A 25,827-nucleotide genomic window follows, 5' to 3' on the forward strand; every position below is an offset into this window, starting at 1 on the left:
AACGTTAGGGGCCTGGTTGTCTAAATCAGGGGCCTAATTCTTCATTTTTTTAGACGTTAGGGGCATATTTGAACCTTTTTATACGTTAAGGGCTTACTTGATCCAAACGACAAACCATAGGGGCATAAGTGACCCTTTTCCCTATTAAAAATGGGGTTATTGGACTAAAGTGTAATGAATAATCTAATTAAATTTTTATTATTTAACTATAATAAACCTATTAGTATAATCTGGTAGAATGTAGACTAATTAATGCACGTTTAAGCATCTTAGAGCGACCTGCCGACTATCAATTCCATGTTACCCCATTATTTTTCATCAGCTCATCATTTACGTGTCACAATTAATTCCTAAGTTACATAAAGGTTCTATAAATATTTTAGTAATTCATGTCTATATCAATACTATTATTAGTTAGATGATTTAATTTTCATAATTGTTAAATATTCAAATCCATACCAACTTCATTAAAAAAAGAATTGAAAACTTGTGTACTAATTTTATTTTCAAGCTTTAAATTTCTAAATTCTGGAGGATGTCAACTAGGGAATTTATTCGGTGCCTAACTGTATAAATACTTGAAGATTTTAATCAGGAGAATAATATTTCATTGTCTTGTTTGTCCGCTTAATCACTCAAGGACTCTAATTTTAGAGCCCCTTTACAATAAACTTTCTAAATTTAAAAGAAAAAATCACTAAATCCTCTAATTTTAATGGCAAGATTTATAAAAAAATTTCCATCCAAAAAAATTAGCACAGTCAATTTTGATAAGTTGTCATTTAAAAAATAAAAAATTAAACAGATCTCTACATCAATTGACATCTCACCAATCCATCCTAAAAAATCCAATATACCATTAAAAACCTTAAAGCTTAATTTTAATACGAAAAACCCAACCTAACCAAACCACCTACTCGACTCCCTAACCGCCATCCACCGCCGTTAGGTCGTCTGCTCAGGTTAAAAGACGTTTAGCTGGGTCATCTTTTCTGGTATGAGAAGACTCATCTTCTCATAACATCAGAAAAGAGGAGCTGTTGTTTGTCTTCTCAAAGCATGTGAAAAGACAAGCTGCTGCTTCTCTTCTCAAATCATCTGAAGAGACGACCTAGCTAAACATCTTCTCACCCGAAAATACGATCCAACAACGGTGGGCAACGGTAGCGAGCGGCAGCTAGGGAGTCGAGTGAGTGATTTGGTTGGGATTGTTTGGGTTGAGTTAGATTTTTTTAAATATAATCTTGTAATTAAGTTTAAAAAAAATTAAAGGTATTTTAGATGTTTTGAATTTTAAGGTATTTTGGTGAGGTGTCAGCTGATGTGAAAATCAGTTTAATTTTTTTGTCTTTAAACGATATCTCATCAAAGTTGACGGCATTTGTCTTTTTTGGACATAAAGAATTTTATAAGCGCCGTCATAAATTTTAAAGAGTTTAGTGACTGTTTAAAAATTTAAGAGGTTTAAAGTCAGGGTCTGCAGATGATAATTAACCTTTTTTTTCTAGTTATTTAGTATTTATTTTGAAATGCAACACACTATATATAATCGCATTATTATGTTATTCCTGTAGCATTATCTAAAGTTAAATATAACTATTTTTGCTTGTTAAAATAATATTTTTGACGATTTTATTGACTCTTAATTACATCATATCAGATTTTATAGCCGTCATCTTAAATTTTATTTTATGTTTTTTATTTTGTAGAGAATTTTTAATATTATTCTTTATTATAAAAAGCATATTTTAAAAAATAAAAAATATCTTTCATTTAAATAACATAATTTTTAAATTTATTCCAATAAACTTCTTAATATATGACATTTTATTTAATAAATATTAATTATTATATTTATTTATTTTTATTGTAAATCTTCTTTTTATTTATAATATGTTGAAATAAAATCAAAATAGATATTTTCAAAAACAAAAATATAATTCATGTGCTTTGAATTTAAAAACTTATTAAAAAGATAAGAAGTAAAGAGTGAATTTATATTAAATCTTTATTTTAGTATTAAATTCTTTATAATAAAGAGTTAGACTCTTTTAAAGAGTTTATTAGAAATACACTATGTTAACTATTTTTCTTGCATATAATTAACTTTGTCTAATTTAAATAGATATAATTAAGATATATGAAAACACAATACTTTATCACTGTTTTTTTAATTTTCCATTAAGTACAAAATTTGTGTATAAATATATAAGTCTTTAATGTTTTTAGATGATATTTATAAGGCAAAATGCTTTATTTATATATATATATATATATATATATATATATATATATATATATATATATATATATATATATATACAAGGGAAAAGACTACTAAAAATAAATAGTAAAAAATTCTATAAAGATCATGAAAGATCCAAAAAATTAAAGTAGAAGGAGAATATTTACACCTTTAACTATTTTATTAAATGTATTTTAAATATTATGATTTGTCATTATAAATCGGAATAAATATATCCAACTACCAATTTAAATATATTTCCGGACATACAATTTTTATTTTTAAACCAAATAACTCTTCATAAACGGAAATTAAATATCAAATGTATGCAATAATCATTTACGAATTCAAAAAATCTATAAAAATAAATTTTAAAATTAAATATAATCTGAAATTTGGATATATTTATCTTAATGTTTAAAATTAACGTACCAAAATATTTAAATTATATTTTAGGAATATATTTGATAAAATGATCAAAAGTTATACATATAAAAAATCATTTTGCTTTTCTATAATAATATTGCAACTTTGTTCTCTTATTAGGTTATTTTAGAAAATTTACTCTATAAAATTAAACTCGCCATTAATATGCTTAGTAAATATAGTTATATTAATATGAATATTTGTAATTTAAAATATTTTTTAAAAAATATTTATTATTCTATTTAAATTGATAATTAAAAATAAATGGAAAAAGTAATAGTTTTGAGTTGATGTTAAACCTTTTATTAATTACTCCCTCTGTCCTATTTAATAAGTCTCATATTCTATTTTAGGACGTACCATTTAAAAAGTTTAATTTTTATTTTTGAACTATTTTTTTCATTGATTTTTTTATTATTTTTTTTAGTCATTTTAAGAGAGTTATATGGAAATTCTATTGTCATTAATAGAGAAAAAAATATAAAAATATAAAATAATTTATGTATAAAGTCAAATGAGACATACAAAATGAAAGGAAAGGAGTATTTTTATAAGTCATCTTGATTTTTTTTAGGTTTATTATATAAATTTCGATAAAAAGAGATTCTAATACTAAACTATAGATGTCGGATCTAATCAAACATCTAAATAAAATTAAAATAATAACAAAAGGTCAAGACCTTGAAAAGTGTTGAAACATACAATCCACCCATACCTGAGAAATAATTTATTTTAAAAAGAAAAGCAAATAGTTTCATTTCACTCTAATTGATTTTTACTCACAAGCAAATTGACAATAAAATTGCATATAAGCAAATTTTAAAATTTGAACTTTTTTTTATATTTTTTAAACAAATTATATTTTCCTGTTTTAACTAGTAAATTATTTTTTTTAATTTAGATCAGTAATAAAATTAATATAAAAAAGATTACATTAATTATATTTAATTAATTATTAGTATTATACTCCCTCCGTCCCACTCTAATTGACAAAATATGAAATTTTTAGTGTCCCATTCTAATTGACAAAACTAACATAACTATAATTTTTTCATTTAATTTTCCATTTTTACCCTCATTTAAAATTATATTTTTTATGGAAAAATAGTGAATATTTAATGAAAATTTGACTAATATACTAATAGCATTAATTAGCTCTATTATCAATAGAAGAGTATATAAATAATTTTCTATATTATTTATTAGTTTGTATTGGTTATTGTGATTTAGTTATTTTGTCAATTAGAGTGGGACGGAGGGAATAATAAAAATTAGTACTACTAAAATCACAATGGGCAGTGCTATTTGGCCCGAATCCTCTTGGACACAAAATGGCCAGAAATGAAATTAAATTGCAAATCAGTCCTTCTATTTAGCCTTTTTCTAATTTATTTAAACATGCACAAAATTTGAAGTGTGCTAATAATTACTCTAGACTCTAGTCAAGGCACGGTAAAAGAGCAACACCAACATGAATGTTCATTAAATGGAAAACCTCATTATCAAATCATTAAATGGAGTATCTCTTTTCATTTAAAACACCCTTATGTTTGATTATATTAGTAAATAATCACAACATTATTAATTAAAAATATTACACATCATAGAAAATAACTGAATAAAAATAATTAATATAGTATAAATTTAGTTAATAAATCTCGAATAATTATAAATAATAATTAAGTAAATATAAAATCGCATACATATATAATATTTATTTATTTTTCACAATTTTCTATGTCTATAAATAATTATAAAATAAGATCACATATTGTACGAAATGAATTATAACATATTTAACATTTTAACATAAAAATAAAATATAAACTAAATATAAACTGAATATCAATAATTTCATAAAACAATTATTTTTGTTACAAAATATATACAATAAAAGTATTCAATTTTATTAGATAAATTATATAATCGGTCTAAAAACATACAAATTTTTAGAATACATTTTAAAAAATAATAATGCACTCATCGCGTAAAACAATTCACTCATCAATTAATGTGTATTCTAGATATTTTAAAAATATTTGAATAAAATACATTTTTATTCCAAATATAAATCAATTTTATTTGGAAAGATTTTGAACAAGTTAATTTACATATTTTGAGAAAAAATCTGAATTTTTTCTCTTCATAAATAGATTAATTTTCATATAAAAAATTTAATTTGTTAAAAAATTAAATGAACTAATATTGTAGTTTATCATTACACTACGCCTAGATTTTAATTTTTTTTACTTTTTATGGCTATATGGATAAAAAAAAGCCCTAATTTTAAAAATTTAAACGTAGTTAATTGATTAATTAATTAATCATTTAAAATTTTAAGTTCAAAAATTTTAATTATCCAAATAGTATCATGCAACCGTTGTATAAATATGAATTTTATGGGACGACTAATATGCCCATATCCGCGATTTCTTGTTCATTTTTGGAATTGAGGGTTGTAAACGGATTGAGCAACCGGCGTTTGGCTCGATAAGAGTTTGTTCGTGTTTGTTTGTATCATAAACAAACCAAGTTCGACCTTGATTGAATGTTCATTAATTAAATTGATTCAAACATGAACATAGTGGATTTTGACTCGTTTACTTGTTCGTGAACGAGCTTGATTAATAATTTGTGAACGAATTTGTATAGGAGCTCGATCAAATTCCTTATACACATGATGTTATTTTAATACACTAAAACTATGTTACTCCCCCTGTCTCAATATAATTGTCCACTTTCAAAAAAAATATCCTAATATTCTTGTCTATTTTTTAAACGTAATCTTTCTATGCTACTCCTATTTAAAATCCACTAATAAATTAATATTTATTTATATTTATAAAAGTGAAAAATGATATATTAAGAAAAGTGAGAAATAATTATAAAAACCCATAACATTAATTGTGTTCTCTTAAACTATGTGATAGTGATAAAGCGGACGACTCTATTGAGACGGAAATAAATATTTTAAAAAATACATAATTTCAATTAAAAAAATAATAGAAAAAATCTGAATTTGTACGAATAGCTGCAATTAAAACAAAATATATTAATTTAATAATAATGTCTCAGTTTTATTATTTTGTTGCATTCTAGTATTCTTTTCAATAAATTTAATTGTTTTGATCTCTCACTTTAGTACGATACCTATATGTTTTATTTGAATTTTCTAATCATTTTTAACTTTAAACTTGTTTTTTTTTTCAATTTCAACCAATGAAAGTTGAACTTAAAATCAAATTTAACATTAATCGCATTTCTTTAAGATTAGAAAGTTGAATTTTGATATTTTCAAAAATGAATTGGCTACGAAATTAGTATATATAACTTTAGCTGAAAATTAAAAAATTAAATAAATTTTGCTAAAATAGCAAAAAAAAAAATTAAATTTAAAAAATATCATAAAAATTTAAAGATTTGTTTTAAATTGCAAGCATCCAAAAAATTGAATATTTTACTATTAGGCTAAAAAGAAGAAGTAAAACTGTGTAGTTTCGATTCACCTTATCTGAATTTGTATTAGACCTATAATATTTTACATGGGGCTTATATTTTTATAATTAATTAAATTTAAATTTAAATTTAAATAATTTTGATTCGTGCAATATAAATCTAAGATATATATAAATTAAATAATTATTACCTCATCTTTATAGATATATATATAAATTAAATAATTGTTATGGAAATATACTTTTTTATATTTTCAATTCATAAAAATTATGGACAAATTAATTAAATAATTGTAAATAACTAGTAATTTTATAGAAGTTGTTATCTAGCTAATTTATAAATTTTTATTGTAAAATATAATATTAAAAAAGATTAGTTTTAATAAATACTAAAAAAACTATTTATCATGAGTACATGTTAATTTGGATATAATTTGAATAAAATTGCTCATGTCTGACAAATATTGTCGATATATACTAAACAGGGTTTAATTTGACCTTTTTTTGTACTCCCTCCCTCTCATAAAGATGGATAAAATGACTATTTTGGACATCTCAAATTATAGGCAAAGCTACTATATTAATTTGAATAATACCAATATTAACTTTCATAAATTTCAGCCACTTTTGATTATATTCTATAAATCATCATTAATTATCACTTTATACAATATAAAAATTAATAAGAAATTTATCTTTTTAAAATTTAATTACGATTTCAACGCAATAATTACCTTTTACATAATATAAATTAATAATATTTAAAATATTTAAATAATTAAATTAAGATTGCTATTGAAAGTTAAGAAAATATAACTATTTTAATTATTATTTTTTAATTCAAGTGAAATTCTATTTTTCTATTTTTATGGACGAGGGAGTATAATTTTAGGATTCAAATGGAAACAATAGCAACATTAAAGTTTAAAGTTAAATATGGAACCACCGTAAAGGTTTTAATAATACTTTTGGCCTAATGAGTGGAACCAACGAGATATAAAAGGATATAGGAGGAAAAAAATCACTATTATTGCATAGGAAATTGTTAGTTTCTTTAGTAATTAATGTTGATGAGGGATTGTAATTAATATTGACGACGGATTAAATTCATTGGTAAGTTTTTGCAAAGATGCCCTTTCGGGCTGATTTGTGTCCAAGAAATTCTGGCCAGATAGAATTTCCCAATCACAATATAAAGTTTATCTTGCACTAATAAATATTCTTACACAGGATTGTGAGTTTCAATGCAGCCGTTAGCTTTTTTCTCACTTCTCACACACTTCCATGATTAAACCTTAGCTCTTCTTATCATTGGCGTGCTTATGTCACCTTCTCTAATTCTTCATCTACTTTCCTTTTCTTTTTCTTTAGTTTACAATTTAATTTTACTTTTCAAAATTTAATTGCAATTAAATATTGTTATTAGCAATAAAATCAGTGCCATCCAAAGTCTATCAAAAGTAAATCAACTGGTTATCAGTTTATCTTTGTAAAAACCCATTTTCATATCTACAATATATTACCTCCGTTCTTTTTTAGTTGTCCATTTAGCCAATATTTCGCATATCAAGATAGTGCTCCTTTTATCTTAACTTATAAAAAGAAATACTAATATAGCCCTATTAATTAATAAATACTTTTAAAATTAAACCATATAGTCATTTATTAGGAATGGGTAAATTTGGAAGATAATAGCTAAAAACACATTGAAATTCTAAATGAACAACTAATTAGAGACAAATATGTTTTGCTAAATGGACAACTAAAAAAGAACGGAGGGAGTACCACTTTTGTTCATCAGGTTTTTAAACTAATTTTTATTTTTATTTAATTCTCCAATTACACAGGTTCGAAACTTTGAGTCCCTAAATGGAAGTATGTCATGTGCGTGCAATCACTTGCCGTTTTTCTCGAATGAGCCAAAAAAATACGTCCACGTAAAAGAAACGAACAATTTTAATTGAAAATTTACACGACAACGTTTCATTTACATTGAATACAAAACAGAAAATCTGTAAACCTAAACCTAATTTTCTATCGCCATTCTTTCATTTGTCCCCTTTGTTTACCCTAATCGATACAACTTTTGAAAATAAATCTTTTCAATCATTCGCTTTCTGAATCGAAGGGCCATGTGTGCAACTAACTAGCTTTTATTTTATTCTCTTTCACTATAATCAAAAATTCATGTGCTTCTGGTAGGGTTTGTGGAGTTCTCTTTGGTGGAGATCAATTTCTGGTACATCAAGAAGCCAAGGAGAAAGTAGAGGAATAAGTGAATTTGTTTGTAATGTTTTTAACAATGCAATTGGTGAAGGAAGAGGTGAACTTTTGTGTACTGTTTTTGAAAATGCTATGGGCCGACGAAGAGGCCTATGAAGACGGGCTCGAGGGAGAGGTGAAGTTGTTGCCACACCAACTGAAGTTTCTCATAATGCTACTGGTACATCACCGGGTCGAGGACGTGCTCGGGGATGGGGTCGTGGTCAAGGACGTAAACCATCTGTTGGTCCTGGGTGATTCATTGATGAGAATTCTGGCATGGAACACTCAATATAAGTGTAGTATATTGTTACTGTTAGTTTAATGTTAGTTAACATGATAAGTTTTAATATATTTGTTTCTGTTAGGGTTTTGTGTTGTTTATTAATAGTACTATAATGCTAGGTGTTTTTTGATGGTTTAATGTATATATGTTTTGTCTATTTGCAGCCTGGAACAACAGTGATAACCCCTTTATTTGGACCTTTCAGATCATCTCATTCACAAGTTAAAGCTCCTGCCACCAGAAGTCAACTGAGGGAGTAGTTTGCTTGGATAACAAGCTTACTATTATAACTTATTTTATATTTCGCGTGACACATGTTGTTGCTGTTTGATGGTATGTAAATCTGTTGTTTGAACTTTTTGAGACATGTTTAGGTGAGTGATTGCGCGCACATTACAGACTTCCATTTAAGGACCCAAAGTTTCGAACCCGTGTAGTTGGAGGACTGAATGAGAATAAAAGTTAGTTTAAGAACCGGATGAATAAAAGTGGTATAGTTTAGGAACCAGAAATAAATTTTTCCTTTATCTTACCAAGAGATATGTAGTGCTATCACACATTCAAACTAAATATATTTTAATTTATATATATTTTATTAAATTTTTCATATTAGATATATTATTGTCTGACTATTTTTTTAGTCTTTTATTGCTAGTGATAAATTTTAAAAATAGTAATAAATGTTTTTAAAAAATTTTAAAATGCTAAATTAATATTATAAACCAAAAATAATTAATGAATATAAAAATATTATAAATCAGAAAACGCACAATTTTATAATCTAATATCTGACTTTTTTTTAAAAAGTTATGAATTAGATAAATAGAATGAAATTTACAAATTGACGAGAGTCATATTAACAAAATCTAACCATACATACTTTTAAGATGCAAACCAAAGACAAAATAAGAAATACATATAAAGTTATAGATTACAAGTAAAAAATAATCGAAAGAACATAGTCTAAGCCGGAATTCGTTAAACTAGCACATTTTTAAGAGAGCAGTGTTAGATCCATGAACTCGTTCAATTTCGCCTTTGAACTTGCTTCTTCCTATCTTTATCCGCATCTTCAACAAAGTCATAATAATTATAGAACAAACAAATGCCAAATTTTGGATCATCAAAGTTTGGATACAAAGTTCTAACAAACACTAAATTTTATTGAAATGATCCAAAAAATTCGACATGCAATATAAAAATTATTTTTAAAAAATTAATTCAATTAAAAGAAACTCAAAAAAGAGGGATTTATTGAATAAAGGAGATAGAAAAGTATAGAAATAAAAAAAAACATAAGTAGAAGAGATGGTTTTTTTTAGTAAAGAGGCCGTCACCTCCTTAGATTTGATGAGAAGAGAGAGTTTTTTCTGCCAATAAGTTAAACATTGTAATTGATGAATAGATATTTTATTTTATTGATGAATAGATATTTAATTTTCTTCTTTTGAGATTATAATATAACCCTATATGAATCATTTTTTATATGTTAATACAACCCGATAGCCAATAATTTTTCTTTTACTCATTGCTTAAAGCTGACACTCTATTTTCGTAAATTTTGACTTAATTTTGATTAACCATTACATAATACAGACATTAAAACAGAACAGAAAAATACGAATTAATATTACCACATACGTGTCGTCCAGAAACACAATGAAATAATACGTGTCATTAGATAATTAAGATTCCATTTCTTAATAACGTGTTAATTATGATTGTGTAATTTAGGTATTTGACGTTACTAAAATCTTCTTTATCGTTTTTCATGCACCAAGTTCCAAATTAGTTGATCGATAAGTAATGGCATTGGTTTGCAAATATCTCACGTGACCGAGGGTGCTTTCGTCATAGAAATAATAGTAAAAAGCTGCGTGATTATACTGCTGGAACCCAATAGTAGTACTTTTATTACGGTTACGCTAATGAATGGTGGGAATTCGCTAACGGTGTCGTTTAGTTCTAGATTAAACCAAAATAAAAATTTTTATTTTTTGTAATTTTTTAAAGACAAAACGCCCTACAGGCTACAACAATGTCCTAAAATTCTTTCCAAGCGACAAAGATGCCTTTGCTTCTAAGGTTGTAGTGTCCTAAATACCCTGGAATTTAAAAATAAAAGTATACACAAAAGACAGTTTTGTCCCTAACTCGTTTTGTATATTCCACATGCCACATGTGGGAATTATATGGAAAGCAGAAGGGTAATTTGGAAAAAACAAAAATATTTTGTTAATATTTTATCTTTTGTTATAAAAACGAAAAAAATATATTCTCACAAACTGGTCCAGGACATTGTCACTGCAAGTTGACAAAAACGCAGTAAGGTATTGTTATCATTTTAATTTTTCTGTGACCCATTTCCTTTTCAACTAGTGATCGTAAAATTTTTGAATTTTGAGTAATTTTGTATAACTGAAAAGAAAAATTTCACGGTACTTTTTACTTACTATTGAAAGATTATAAAAATTATTGAATGGAAACATGGTAAACTTTAGTTAAAATTGTCAATATTGTAAAGAATCGGGCCAGAATGAGCTGTTAATCGAGAAACTGTTGTGTCCAAAAATACCTAAAAATCATAAATGCGGTCCAATCGAATTGGATCAAATTAAACCGAAAAAATTAAATTAAATAAACAGTTGAATTAATGGTTAAATCAGTAAAACAGGTTTGAACTAGACATGAAAAATCAGCGAGAAACTTAAATAATTTAAAATTTCTTGATAATTCTCAATTTTCTAAATAGTTTTATTTTTGTTTTTTATTAATCTAGTTGAACCGAAAGCCATACTAATTTGGCCAACGTTTTAAATTTTAAACACCAAAAGCTAGTATAACACCATATATGAACTAATTTTATAGAGTAAACTCAATGCTCGCTATACATATTTTGTTTGTAATAAAGGATTAGTTGCTAAATACACAAATTAAAATAAGCTTAATCAGGTCAATATTTGAAAAGAAAAACACCATTGGAAGAAAAAAAAGTTACTAATGTCCAGGACAATTATTAAGAGCTAGGAAAAAGAGATGAGTCAGAAAATAAAAGTACTATTTTCTCTGTCCCAAATTGATAAGTATTTTAGGACAAATATTGATATTAAAAAATTTAAATTCTCACAATAAAATGAGTTAAGACATAAGAAATTGTCAAGTTTACCATCATTAATTGTAGTGCTAATTTTTTGTTTTTTTACTGAATTTTATTATCTTTTCAAGATATTCTCTATAATTAATAAGAAGAATATATTAAAAGATTAGTAAATAAGTATCTTTTAAACTATAAAAAAATTATAGCTAGGCTTTTAAATTTATTATTACTAATAAATTTATACAAATTTAGTACGAATCCTTATAAAACTAGTTATTGAGTGGAAATTAGATATAACAATTGGGATAGAGTAATTTTTTTGAGCCCAAAAATTGGAGTAGATGAAACTTACCCCAACAACTTTCATCCAATCAAATAGTATAAATTTTTACTGTAATAAAAACATTTTAAATATTGCTCCTTGTACGTTGTAATTGATAGGTAAAATGGTTATATAAAAAAATTAATTGATATGGATGGATAAAATAAGTATACAGTAAAAAAAGAGAAGAATAGAACAGTGATGTAGTATAGGGTCAATGGCTATAAGGGGAGAGGCATATTTATTACAGAAACATTACATCTAACCCAAAAGTGGGGTCAACTGACTTAACTAACCATACATATTAGAACTAGGGTTAAAATTGCAAATAACACTCACAATTGGGTTAAGCTTAAGCAGCACAGCCACATAAACCTAAACCCAGATTTTTTTTTTATCATCACTGCTCATCATCATCATCTTCTTCTTCCTCCTCATCTCAATCTTCTTCTCACTTCAAACCCAAAATTAGTTTAAGAAATATAAAATAATTTAAAACCCATAATCTAATTTTTTATTTTTGGTTATACAAAACCCCACCACCAAATCCATCAACAAATCTCTACAAAAACCCTAATTGCTCATCTTTCTTAAAATCCCATCTTATAAACTTTATTCAATCTTTTTCTTATTATAACAAATTTATAAAATTTAAATGTTAGAGCTATGGATTTAACCCCAACAACAGCTTCTACAACTAATAACACCACCACCACCAACAACACTAATACTCCGTCTACAAAATCACCTGACCAAGAAACTGAAACTCCGACCCGGATCCAACCGCCGAAGCCTCTGTCCTTCTCAAACGGTGTCCTCAAGCGCCACCACCACCACCACCACCATCTTTCTGCTCCGCCTCCGGTTGTCATAATCTACAAAGAATGTCTCAAGAATCACGCTGCTACTATAGGCGGTCACGCTCTCGATGGCTGCGGAGAATTTATGCCGTCTCCTACAGCTACTCACACTGACCCAACTTCTTTAAAATGCGCTGCTTGTGGCTGCCACCGTAATTTCCACCGCCGTGAGCCGGAAGATAATCCTCCTCCTCCTCTACTTCTTAGCAACACAACCACCACAATTGAGTACCAGCCACACCACAGGCATCACCCGCCACCACCTCCTCCACCACAAGCAGTCGCTCCTCCGCCTTATAACCGAAGCCCCAACTCAGCTTCTCCGCCACCGATCTCGTCCTCCTACCCATCTGCACCTCACATGCTGTTAGCACTTTCCGGAGGCGTATCCGCCGGTGGAAATGACAATTCAGGCATGACTTTAGCCGGTGGCTCCTCCGCGAGGAAGAGATTCAGAACGAAGTTCAGCCAGACCCAGAAAGAAAAAATGCACGAGTTCGCGGATCGAGTCGGGTGGAAGATGCAGAAAAGAGACGAGGATTTGGTTCATGAATTCTGTAACGAAATTGGGATTGATAGAGGCGTTTTGAAAGTTTGGATGCATAATAACAAGAACACGTTCGCTAAAAAAGATTCAAACGGGAACGGGATTAATCTTGATAACAATGTGAATCACCATCATCACCACCATCATCAACATCATCATCAAGAACCACATCAAATCTTCGGAAATCACGATAATCTTAACGCTGCTCATGTCGGTACTAATGGGTCTTCTTCATCTTCTTGATGCTAATGGTGATGAAGCTGCTGATAATAAATTTTAGCTAGATAGAAGAGTAAGCATGGTAGTACTTAATTAATTAATTAATGTTTTTCATTTCTGTTAATTTCTTCTCTGATTTTGTTTTCTTTCTTTAATTAGTTTTATTAAGTTAATGATCAAAACCCAAATCAAAAACTTTAATTTTATTCTCAGTTCTTAGTAATCCCCATTAGTTGCTTTCTTGCTGGTTTTGGTTTTAGCTTTATTTAGTCATTTCTATGACATGATTTGCTACCTTAAACTTGCTAATTAAGCTCATTAGTATTAATACAAACGCTAATCTATTACTAGAGAGAGAAGAAGAGAGAGATTCTTCTTATCTTGTGTCTGAAACAAAGAAGCAAAAAGTGGTGTCACATACATTAAGGGCGGTTACATATTATTCTAACATATCTTATTTAGCTTTATTATTATACTATATAGTTTTTATATTTCTGCACAATATAGAATTTAGATTATAGAGATCTTATTTTATTTAATTAGAAATTATTAATCATTTCAGTACCCTTTTCAATGATCAGCATTTGTCATTTATGAAGGAATTTTTAATGTAGGTGGATTAATTAATTAGTGGTTATGATAAGTCCATGTTGTTAATTAAATTAATATGCATAATTGTTGCTGTGTGCTTAAAAAAGTGTATAAAAGTATTCTTTCTCAGTTTTGTGCCAATTGCTTTTGGTGTTTTGTGTTGTGGGGATATTTTATTAAATACCTTATTATTGTAAAGTGCTAATTTTTAATTAAGTTAATCTCATCTAATGATTAATTTAAGGTAAGGATAATATCTAAATTATACTTTTAGCTGAATTTAATATTTCACTTTCCTTTTAAGGGAAGATGATTTTATAATTAGTTTTACTGGTGTATTATTGAATTGGGGATAATGACAAAAGTGGGTATTACTTAAATGTGAATTATGGATTTGCATTTCTCTCTCTGGGGGTTGGTTTTGGTTTTTAGGTCATTGATGAAGTCAGTAATCTTGTTTTATGGGTGGCTCAGCTGAGTTTGAAGGACCCAATTGCCAAACAAGTATGGGTCAGTAACCCTAGATAGTCTCCTCCTTAAAATTATCAATTTGCAATCTTAGGTCCATTAAGTTTACTTTTATCTATTGAAGTCATATAAATGTTTAATGTCAGATTTTTTTTCGATTATAATATTATTTAATTAATTTTAAAAAATAAATCAAATCTACTTAATTTTGTGACTTCAATTTATGGACAGAAATAACTTGTTATTCATTTTCTAAATTAGTGTAGCTACAATTTGGAACATGGGACTATGCATGCTATCTACCAACTCTTAAAATTGAATGCAGAGAATGAATTTATATGAAGAATTGTGGGATTTTATGTATATTAGATTTGTAGTCTAATGTAGATAATATAATAATGAGAATGAAGTTGCATATTTTTACTCTTTCCGGGTAGCATTTTTGGTGTTGTGTACGATGACAATTCTATCTTCATAAATTTATATTTTTGAATTGTGAGACTCGGACAAAATTTAATAAGTGGTTAGGTTTTGAATTTATTGTCTAGATTTATGTGACATGCGGAGTGTGCGTGCTTGTGATTGTGAGATATGTTGATGGAATTTAATTGCCAATTTGAAAACTAAGAGGAAAAAAACTGAGCAAAATAAACATTAGTTTTCATTAGTACGTAGTGTAGCAAGTAATTTCGAGATTTAGACTCTAAACATTAATAATAAATATAAGGGTGATAGCAATAACACGAATTCTCAATTTTTGCAAATTAAGAGGCAAACAACAAACTTTTTGTAATTTAAAATACCAAACAATATAGTATGCGTCGAAAGACTCGGAATAATGTATATTTTGAAGTCCATATTATTATTGTTTAAAAGAATTTGGTGTTTTAAAATGCAAAAGAAAATATAGTTCATATCAAAGTTGAATTCGCATAAAAAAATGCAAAATAAAAATAATAACGGGCATATATGAAAGTTTTCCATTAGACAATGCATTTCCCACCAAGACACTCTACTAAATTGTTTTAAATGATACAAATATTAAGTAGCAATCTTCTAGGGCATATGGATCCAATTTTTCCACAAACGCTTTTCCATTCCCAATTATTATAAACAAAACAAAGTTAGTTTAGGAATGAATCAAATGACAATTAGGGTATGGCAATAAAATACTTAATTTAATAGGAGTTGTAAATGAGATAGATATATAGCAATAAAATAAAAACATATTGTTTCTATTTGTCCGGTCCAAAAAGACCGGAGCACTTAAAATATATTTGTATCGGAGATAAGAAAATGATAATTTGAAACCTTATTTATACATGCATATATAGCATACAAAAAAATGAATATCTGAATTAGAGGTCATTACTCAAGTCAAATCTCTTTATGCTTAGGTATACATGTACTGCATGCGAAGCTTTTTGCAATACTTAAGAATAGCTTGAAAAAGGAGTTTAACCTTTGTTACTAATGATTGATAGGCAAAATAATGTCCCTGTTTGCCTACAAACTCTATTTAATGAGACCTTAAACATAATTATACAACTAAAGATTCAATTATAAAGTTGGCAAGAGATTATATATTTGAAATTTATGGTACAAAGCTCTCTTTAAGATCTATCAATAGCATATGGACCAACTTGTTCACCATAATATTCTCTTCATTGCATGACGAAGCCACAAAAGATTTTAAAAGAGAAAAGTTTTTATAATTTAATATAAAATCAAAAATAGATTTTTTTACAGTAAACCTAGGTTTTCTGATATATGTTAAAAGTAATTATAATATTATATAATTTAAACCAATTGATATGATAAATTAATATTTTATTTATTAAAAGATGATCGAATGACTATTATTTCCTTTAATCGCCACGTTGTGCACGTGTACCACTTCACTTTCTCCAGAACTCTTTTGCCCTTGCAACTAAATAAAGGGCCAGTTTCTGATGCAACCTTAAAAATAAAAACTAAATTTATACGTTTTTGGTTCATCAGGTCCCTCAATTTTTATTTGGTTTCCTCAGATTTCTAATTTTTGTTTTTTGGTTCCTTAACTTTTTAAAATTTTGTATTTTTACTTCATTAAGTCCTTAAATGGATCTCTGTTTAAGGACCTAATGAATTAAAAAACAAAAATTTAGGAGTCTGAGAAAGGCAAATAGAAGTTGAGGGGGTTGATGAATCAAAAAATAAAAGTTTAAGGACCGGATGAAGCTAAATAGAAGTTGAGGGACCTGATGAACTAAAATTGTATAGTTTAGGGATCTCAAAATGAATTTAGCCAAAAATAAATAAAGGGCCTCATACAAAATTTAAAATGGATACCGGATAATTTTCATAAGAATTAAATCATTACGAGTTTTTTTTTGATAATTAAATCATTACGAGTTCATTGTTGTATATACATATATGGCTACATGAGACTATATATAAACTATTTTGATGAGAACTAAATCGTTATAAATTAACACTAATTTCTTTTCACTTTAAAGAGGAAAAATTATAAATTTCAAAATCCCGTATAAATAGGTTAATAATTGTTCACCATCCCTACTCTCTTAGCCTCTTATCATCAAAGTTTATATATTTTATTAATGGGTTATACCTCAAATGATATAAATGTTGAGCAATAAACTGTTAGATTGTACGTTCAATTTCTTCCAGAAGCATTCTTAAAGAGTTCATACATTTTAATTTGGCTTAATATATAGTTTGACCTTTAAATTTATACCCTTTTACCCATCTAACCTATAAATTTAATGTGTATCCTATCGAACCTCTGAACTTGTTAAATAATCCGTTTTAACCCCTGATACGGAGATTGAGTTTCAAACGCACTGACGTGGAAAAAGAGGTTCGATAGGTCAACCGTTTATAAATTATCAAATTTAGGGGTCAAAATGGATTATTTAACAAGTTTAGAGGTTTTTTCTCAAAAAAAACAAGTTTAGAGGTTTGATAGGTCAACCGTTAAATTTAAAGGTTAGATGGGTAAAAGGGTACAAATTCAGAGGTTAAACTATGTATTAAGCCTTTTAATTTCAACATATAAACTCTCTGAATTTTAGTTTCGCAATCACTATATTCCATATGTCTATTTTTGTTATATCGTTAGAATAAACTTATGTGGCTGTTAAAATATAAAAAAAAAAAACACAATCCTCACCACATCATCAAAAAAATTCTAAAACTAAAAAGAAATTATAAAATTAAAAACAATATCACTAGACGCGGTTGTTCCACCTTCAAACCTCCTCCCTCCAAAATCCTAGTTGCCGCCCTCGTCACTTGGCTCAAAGCGTTCGAGTCAAATCACTTGCTCACCAAATCCAGACCCAATGTTTTTTCTTTTGAATTTGAGGGCGGCGACTAAGTTTGAAGGCGTTGTCCCTCACCTGAGTTTGACAGTGGGAGATGTCGGATTTAGGGTAGCGGTTGTTCGGATTGAGGAGGGCAACGACGACGGCTTGTGGGTTTGAAAGGGGCGGCGACAGTGACAACTGGTAGGTTTGAGAGGGCAGCGGCGGCTAGGATAAGGATTTTAGTTTCAAGGTTTTTGAATTTGAATTTTTTTTAAGGTTTTTAAGGAATTTTTCATGATGTGGCGAGTGACATGACTTTAATTTTGTGACTTTTTTCATTTTCAATTGACAAATTAGTTTATTTTAACAGTGTTAAAGAAAAGACACGCATAACATTTTGTGATTATAAAATTATAATTCACAGAATTTGTAAATTGGAATTAACGTTTAAAGTTTAATTGATAAAATGTCCAAATATCAGGGACGTTGGTTGACTATTAGCCACATGAATGTTAGAAGTTAGAACAACTCTTCTCACACTAAAACTTGGTGGAAATAAAAGTTTCGTACAACTTGAGTTGATAATTAATTACATAATAGAAATGGATTGAACATAATGATGTTACAGTTGCTGGGTATACATGTCCAATTGTAGAAGCAACATCAACTAAGTTGAAAATTTGAAATGTGAAGAGTGAATCAAAGTGGTTGTAAATTGTAATAATGTTTAAGCTAAAAGTAGAAAGTGTTACAAATAAAATTAGATGAATAAAAAAGGGAATAGGTAGGGCTTCCTTATTAGTTGGATCTTTCTTTAAAAGTACATTTCTAGTGCTAATCATCTGTTTTCATATTAGCTTCAACTAGTCTTTGAATTTAGAGACAATGGGGGTGCACCACCTAATTAATTTTTATATTTATGGCCTAATAGTAACTATAATAACTTGTAAATGATTTCTATGTAAACAAGCTATAACCATTCGATTATAGAGGAATACATCTAATTAATTTTCTATCTCGTAGTTGCCACCTTCATACCCCTTTAAATTCGAGTTTTCTAACTCTTCCTTAGTTTTTAAATAGTTAATTTGAAGTTTTTTCGTCGAATTTATTTGTGTCTTAACTTTTTTGGTCTAGTTTTAGGATTTGATTCTAATTTTGTGTCTAAACCGGATTAGATCTAATCTAAATTAGCTTTAAATTTGTATTTCTTCATCTTTTAGAGTAGAAAGATCCAACTAATACTAATTTAAAGTTTCATCGGAGATTCTGTATCTGTAAATTTTCGATATTTTCCTTCGGTGAATTTTTATTTAGGAGCTCATAAAAACGTTGGTTCATTTGATTTATCTCAATTGTTTTTTTATAAAATTGCAATGTATGTTTTTTGATTTTTATCTTTATCTGTAATTTTTATTATTGTATTTTCTCAAGGAATTTTGTACAATGATGGTTGGTCTTTTACCCCCTCATGAACTCATATTTTCTGTAGTATTTCTGTTTTTTTTTTTAAATAACAATTCATTTACAAATAAAAATTCAGTTTATTTAATTTTGGTTAAATTGGTCGGTAGAATTTAGCAAATGGCAAGTTAAAGCGAAATAGTTGGATGAATCTATTAATTTGATTAAATTTAGTAAAAGGTATTGATAGATTCAATTGGTCGTTTTAATTGATGAATAAAAAAATTAGTTTGATTATGATTAGCAGTTTTAACTTTTAACTGAATATTTTCTTATTCTTTCTTTATATTTTATTGCTTAATTAGATTAATTGAATTTAACCAATTAATATACGGTTTAATGTTATAATTTTAAGACTTTTTTAATAATTTGGTTATAATTAAAATTCATAATTCGACCAGTTCCGTTATAAAAATGAAAATTCAATTTATTTAATTTTGGTTAAATTTGTCAACTGTGATTGAACCGACCATTTGCTCATTTTTAAATTTAGCAATGATTTTATTTTAAGATAGGATGGAGACCGAAAAAAAATTGGTGATTTAAAAAAGTAATAAAGATTCATTTTACCTTTGAATATCAAAAGTTTTGAAATCGGTAGTTTTAGATAAATAAAGCTATAGTTTTACAAAGTTGGATTTCTTTATCAAAACTTTTTAATATTGACTAACAAACATATATTTAAATTCTTTATATTTAAAAAGTTTTAGGATGAAATGATCAACCTTTTATCAAGTTGTTGATTTATTTATCTAAAACCACTCATTTAAACATTTATGATATTTCGTGCCAAATTAAAGAGATAAAATAAATTTTTATTATTTTTTATTTATCTAAAAAGGAAAATTTTTAGCGTTTGTGAGAAAATTTGATCTCACAACTTAAACAAAATTGTGCATATCGTATATAACACTTAAACTGTAGTTCATCGGTAATTTTTTTTTTAAAATGCGAAGATCAGATAGAACAAATAATATTAAAAAAATCATGATTGGTATGTTAAAGTATAAGGATTATTGTACAATCAAGAAGAATCAAACCAAAAAAAAACCCTAGCCGTTTTCTCTTCTCTTTTCTCTCTAATAAACCCTAGCCGCCTAGAGTTTTTTTCTTATTTTTTTCTTCGGCAGCCGTCAATGGCTTAATTTTTCTATTGACGGTAGCCACCCCTTTTGTTTATGTTATTTGAATTTCATAGAATATAATAAATAGCCAATTTTTTTTCATTTTTTCTGACGGATTAAAATTTATCACGAATCGCAATTCAATTATCAAGAATCGACGATAGATTGAAGATCTTTCAGTAACAAAATGGATTCGTCTATGAGCTATACTAGTTTTATTCATTTTTTATTATTTTATTTTTTTTTGAATGTATTATTTTGTCTTTTTTTTATGAAAAGTTTGATGTCCTTTCTATGTGAAAGGTTTGTTGTCTCCTTTTTAGAAGGAGTTGTTGTCTCTTTTTTAGAAGGAGTTATATCAAGTGTTGATTGAATCGGATGCTGTGAGTTTGTGGGTGTTTGGAGAAGTTCGAACGAAGAGTGATTGAAGACTGCACTTAATTCGCGAAACAGTTAGTAATTTGTTTTTATTTTCGTAAGTAAGGTCTGCGAATCAGGCAGTATGTTGTCTGTTCCATGTCAGGTCATCGGGTTTAGTTTTCAAATTATCCCGAGTTTCTTACAAATGTAACTGTTTCATATTCAATTTAATAAGATCCGATGAATTCAAAAAAAAAAAAAAGTATAAGGATTATTCATAAAAAAATATGAGGACTAGAACAGCTTGTTAACCAAATTAGTTTTTTTGTTAAGTTTTTCTGTTAAGTTCTTTTAGCAGGGTTAGTTAGCTGGTGGACAGAGTTAGTTAGACATATAGCCGTTATATATTTCAGCCCCCCTTTAAAAAAGATTTGTATACTTTCTAATTAATTAATGAAATAATTTTAGTACGATACCATAGCAATATACTCTATAAAATAGCGATTATATTTCAGCAAAAAAAAAAACAAAAAAGCAAGTTAATTTTTCTTCTCATATCTTATTCAATTTTTTATATATTCAATTTGATCGTTCTTTTTCTAATTTCTCTTATTCAATTTTTGATTTATTTTTCTTTATGAACTTTTTTATTAAAATTGAAGAATTTAAATCTCTGAAGTCGTGATGGATGATTTTTTTTCTCAATTTTGAAGTTCTAATTTCTTTTAATAATCCTTCGAATCTTTATTACTTACGTCAAAATGAGAATCCGTCTATGATTTTTGTTGAATGGATATGATTTATATTTTTGGTGTGGATGTATAAAAATGTGGTTATATTAAAATTAAGATTATATATATATAGTGATTAAACAAGTCATGTGCCTATAATGTGCATCTGTCAGCTCTACTATATATCTTCTTCTCCACATGTCTCTAAGGCACATTAAAATTGTGGAGATTAGAAGAAAGATACACATGGGTTTTGCAATAATGCAATAAAACACTTCTAATTTGTAGATCAATAAAACAACGTGTCCACAATCACATTCTATTCAATTTATTAGCTACCCTTTTTTGGAATTTACGTTCCCATATTGCTTTATCAATTGGAGTATTCTCTCATTTTGTAATTTGATCTCAATCAGTTGATATTTGAAATATTTTCATAACTGTTACGTCCCATTAACCCTAATTTTGCTTTATGTTCTTTTCATATTAGCAATAATAGTAATAATAATATGGGCAAATGATATAATGTAAAATTAAAATTGCATAGTATATAAGTAAAATTTCAAATTATTTATTGTTTTATTCACAGTTTACTAAAAAAAATTAGATAAAAATTCTCGTTTGAGATATTTTAAAGACTGAAACAAGAATTTCGAAAAAAATAGAAAAATTAATAATTAAATAGTAAATTTACAAAAGTATACACACTACTCAATATACTTATTTATTCAGAATATTCAATAGAATATATCCATAAACATAAAATAACAATGTAAATTTTTTTCATTTAACAGTATCAAGTTTACATTTCTTTTTATTTGCTCGTAATTTTAAAATAAGCGGTCAAAACTAATCTCTCAGTTTTTTAAATTCAATCATTTATAACGCAGTATTAATTCTTTCCAATTCTTGATGTAATGTTCATAAATTCTATAAACCTGTGCTTGATCATTCAAGAAAAGAAGAGGAAAATAGTTGTGTAAAATGAATTATGAAGGACCACTCAAAAATATTATTTGCAGCATAAAGATTAATGCACTTTATATTGTGGTCCTAACAATTATTAACCCATATGCCTCTTTTAATCTTATTATTTAATATTCTCTTGTTTTTTTATCTTTTGGTGAACCAAATTTTCATCTTTTTGTACAAATGGGTTATTTTCATACAGGTCCTTTTAGCTGCAAATTTCCACTTGTATGATTATTATTCTAAATCTTCTTCTTTTTATCTCACTTTGTTTACTTACCTATCTACATGTCAATTCCATCTTTTTTCCACTTTTCCAGTTTTTTGATTAGTCTTTTAATTTTTATAGTTTCAATATTATGAAACAAAAGCTGGATTTTTTATTTTATTTTTGAAGATCTTAGCCATTGTTTTTATTAAATCAAAGTCTTTTTGGTACTAGTATCTAAAGTTAATCAATTTGCTATTTATTAATACAATTTTTTCTTAACACCTTACAATGCTTTTCTTTAAAAGTATTAAAATTTTAAATTTTTTGTTATAAAAAATAATTATCTCAAAAAAAAATTTAGAAAACAATTCTGAAATTATTAAAAAATTATTCTAAACAACAATAACAAATTTTTGAATATTTCCATGTGCTGATGAGTGCTTTGTATAGATAGCATTGTTTAGACGATGTTCATTTAGTTCAAATCAAATCAATTTATTGTGGAAAAGTTTCAAAAATCAAATTACTATAACTTATCTACCGGTAGAACCGGTTGATAGATCCAATTCATTCCAAAAAATGGTCAAACACAAACCGGACTTATGGCTTTTCTATCCATGATCCGGTTGGTAGATCCGGTCATCAGCAGAATTTTCAGCTTATTCTGAGTAGTAATTGGTTTCTTGGTATTTTAGTACGTTAGAGATAATGAAACTTTATTTGCATTGGATAGAAAGTATGGACATGTAGTTGTTTTTAGACTAGAATTTTAAGTATACTAGTCTCGCTTTACGTACTACGCACGTGACTTGTAACGTGACTCGTCAAATAACAATAGCGATATTTATAACGAATTAGGATGGTTATATTTATAGCTAGGTAATTAATTATTTTTATAATTATAAATTATATTGAATTATAAAATCTCGTATCATAATTCAATCCGTAGTTAATGGGCAATAGTTAATCTTATTTATACATAATATAAATAAATAAAATCAAATAATAATTATAATATTAATTTATTAGAAGTAGTTTATCTTAGTTATAATTCCAAATAATTAAATAATAATTAAATATTTAAAATGGTCTATTTTAATTAGTACTTTAGACAATTGTTTAGATATAGTATTATAAATAGTTTACTATAATTAGTATTCTAATTCTGATAATTATCTTAATACTTTATTTTATAAATATATCTAATAATACAATTTTTTGAAAAATTTATATGTTTTCGACGTTTAAAGTTTTTAGGCTTAAATGCACAAAATATCACAAACTTTCGAGTGTTTTTGGTATGTAACATAATTTTTTAATTTTGGTATATTTAACATGAAATTTCAATTTTTTTACAATCAAGACCATGAGTGTGTTTTCTTTAAAAAAAAATAGTGTCATTTTACATCCACTAGGATGCCGTTTTAATCTAAAATGGTGCCGGTTTATATGCAAAACGTGCTGGTGTCTTCAATTGCAAAATTTTGCCAGTTCGTATATTTTTTTGTCAAAATTAAAAGATTATGTTAAATACCAAAAACACGCGAAAGTTGGTGATTTTTTTGTGCATTGAAACCAAATTTTTATAATTGTATATAAAATCAGTTTTTGTTTAGATTTGTAATTTGTTAGTTTTTTTTATTAATCCTGTACACCACTTCTTAATCTTGATAGCATTTATTACAAGGATAATTCACTGGTAGAAATTTAAACGATTTCCTAAACTAACATTAAATATGATATTTTTAATTATCAACCTAACCAAACAAATTGTCTAGCACAAATATATACTAATAAGTAGATTCCAAAATTTTCTTTTTTGCCGTATGTACAAAGGATAATTCAGTCTTGTTTGTTTGGATGATTAGTTAATTAAATTATGTTCTTCTATTCATTATATAACAAACTATTTTTATTATACTTAGGACTCTAATACTTTTATTTCAGTTATGTTTTTCGTTTAGGCTAATTTCTTCAATCCTTAATCAAATCAAATTCAGATTAAAAATCTGTAAAAATAATAGTTTTAATATAATAGAGCAACAATTACCTTATTTTTTAGTACTTTTTTACGGCAGTTTATCTTATTTTATATCCTAATTAATTTATAACTCTAATACTAATTAAGTATCTAATTTAATTATAGTAAATTAGTAAATTACTAGAACATCTAATTAACTAATAAATTAGAAAGGGTTATTAGGTAAAAGTGCATGTCCCCCCCCCCCATCCGTACTTTTATATATAGTATAGATAAAAACACTAATAACTCTAAGTTTTATGTAATTGTTTATTGGCTTAATTATCTAAAAAAATCCCATCTTTTAACCCCTTTTCAATTGCATTATGATGTTGTAGTTTTGTCAGCGGCACCCATATTCGCACCTTTTGGTTTCAATTCCACCCTCAAATATTAAATTGATATCTTCCTCATTTTGAAAATTGTTAGAATAAGTCATTCATTTCTAATTTTTTGTGTGAAAAAAAGTTCAAACAAGTACTTTATAAGAGTTTTTATGAATTTTTTCCGGATGGAAAAGAGTCCAATTTGATTTTGAGGGTGGAATTAAAATCCAAAGGTGCGAAATTTGGGTGTAGCTGACAAAATTGTAACGTCAGGATGCAACTGAAAAGAAGCTAAAAGGTGAAGTTTTTTTTGGTGATTCAGCCTTGTTTATTTTATAGAAGTGAGACTATTTACGGCTGCTCCAAAGACGTAAGCAATTTGCCGAACATCGTTAAATTTTTGTGTTCTTGCGTGATTAATTTTTTATCTTTTCAGTTTTGTTAAATTTGGTTCAAAATATTTCTACAAAATTTTTTATTCTTTCGCATATTGTTATTATTTCACTTGTTCTGGTGAGCGTATAGATTTCACAATA

General features: G+C 27.0%; 1 protein-coding gene across 1 annotated transcript; it reads left to right on the forward strand.

The window, feature by feature from the left end:
* The first annotated feature begins 12,490 nt into the window (after positions 1–12,490).
* LOC126679061 (zinc-finger homeodomain protein 9) lies at positions 12,491–13,931 on the forward strand. Its single transcript, XM_050373997.2, has one exon. The coding sequence runs from the start codon at positions 12,760–12,762 to the stop codon at positions 13,741–13,743; it is 984 nt and encodes a 327-aa protein (XP_050229954.1). The 5' UTR covers positions 12,491–12,759; the 3' UTR covers positions 13,744–13,931.
* The last annotated feature ends 11,896 nt before the right edge of the window (positions 13,932–25,827 follow it).

This window comes from Mercurialis annua, linkage group LG4 (genome assembly GCF_937616625.2).
Source record: "Mercurialis annua linkage group LG4, ddMerAnnu1.2, whole genome shotgun sequence".
Taxonomy (NCBI): domain Eukaryota; kingdom Viridiplantae; phylum Streptophyta; class Magnoliopsida; order Malpighiales; family Euphorbiaceae; genus Mercurialis; species Mercurialis annua.

Excerpts from the sequence above, each read along its gene's own strand:
- LOC126679061 (XM_050373997.2), top strand. The coding sequence starts at position 12,760 with ATGGATTTAACCCCAACAACAGCTTCTACAACTAATAACACCACCACC.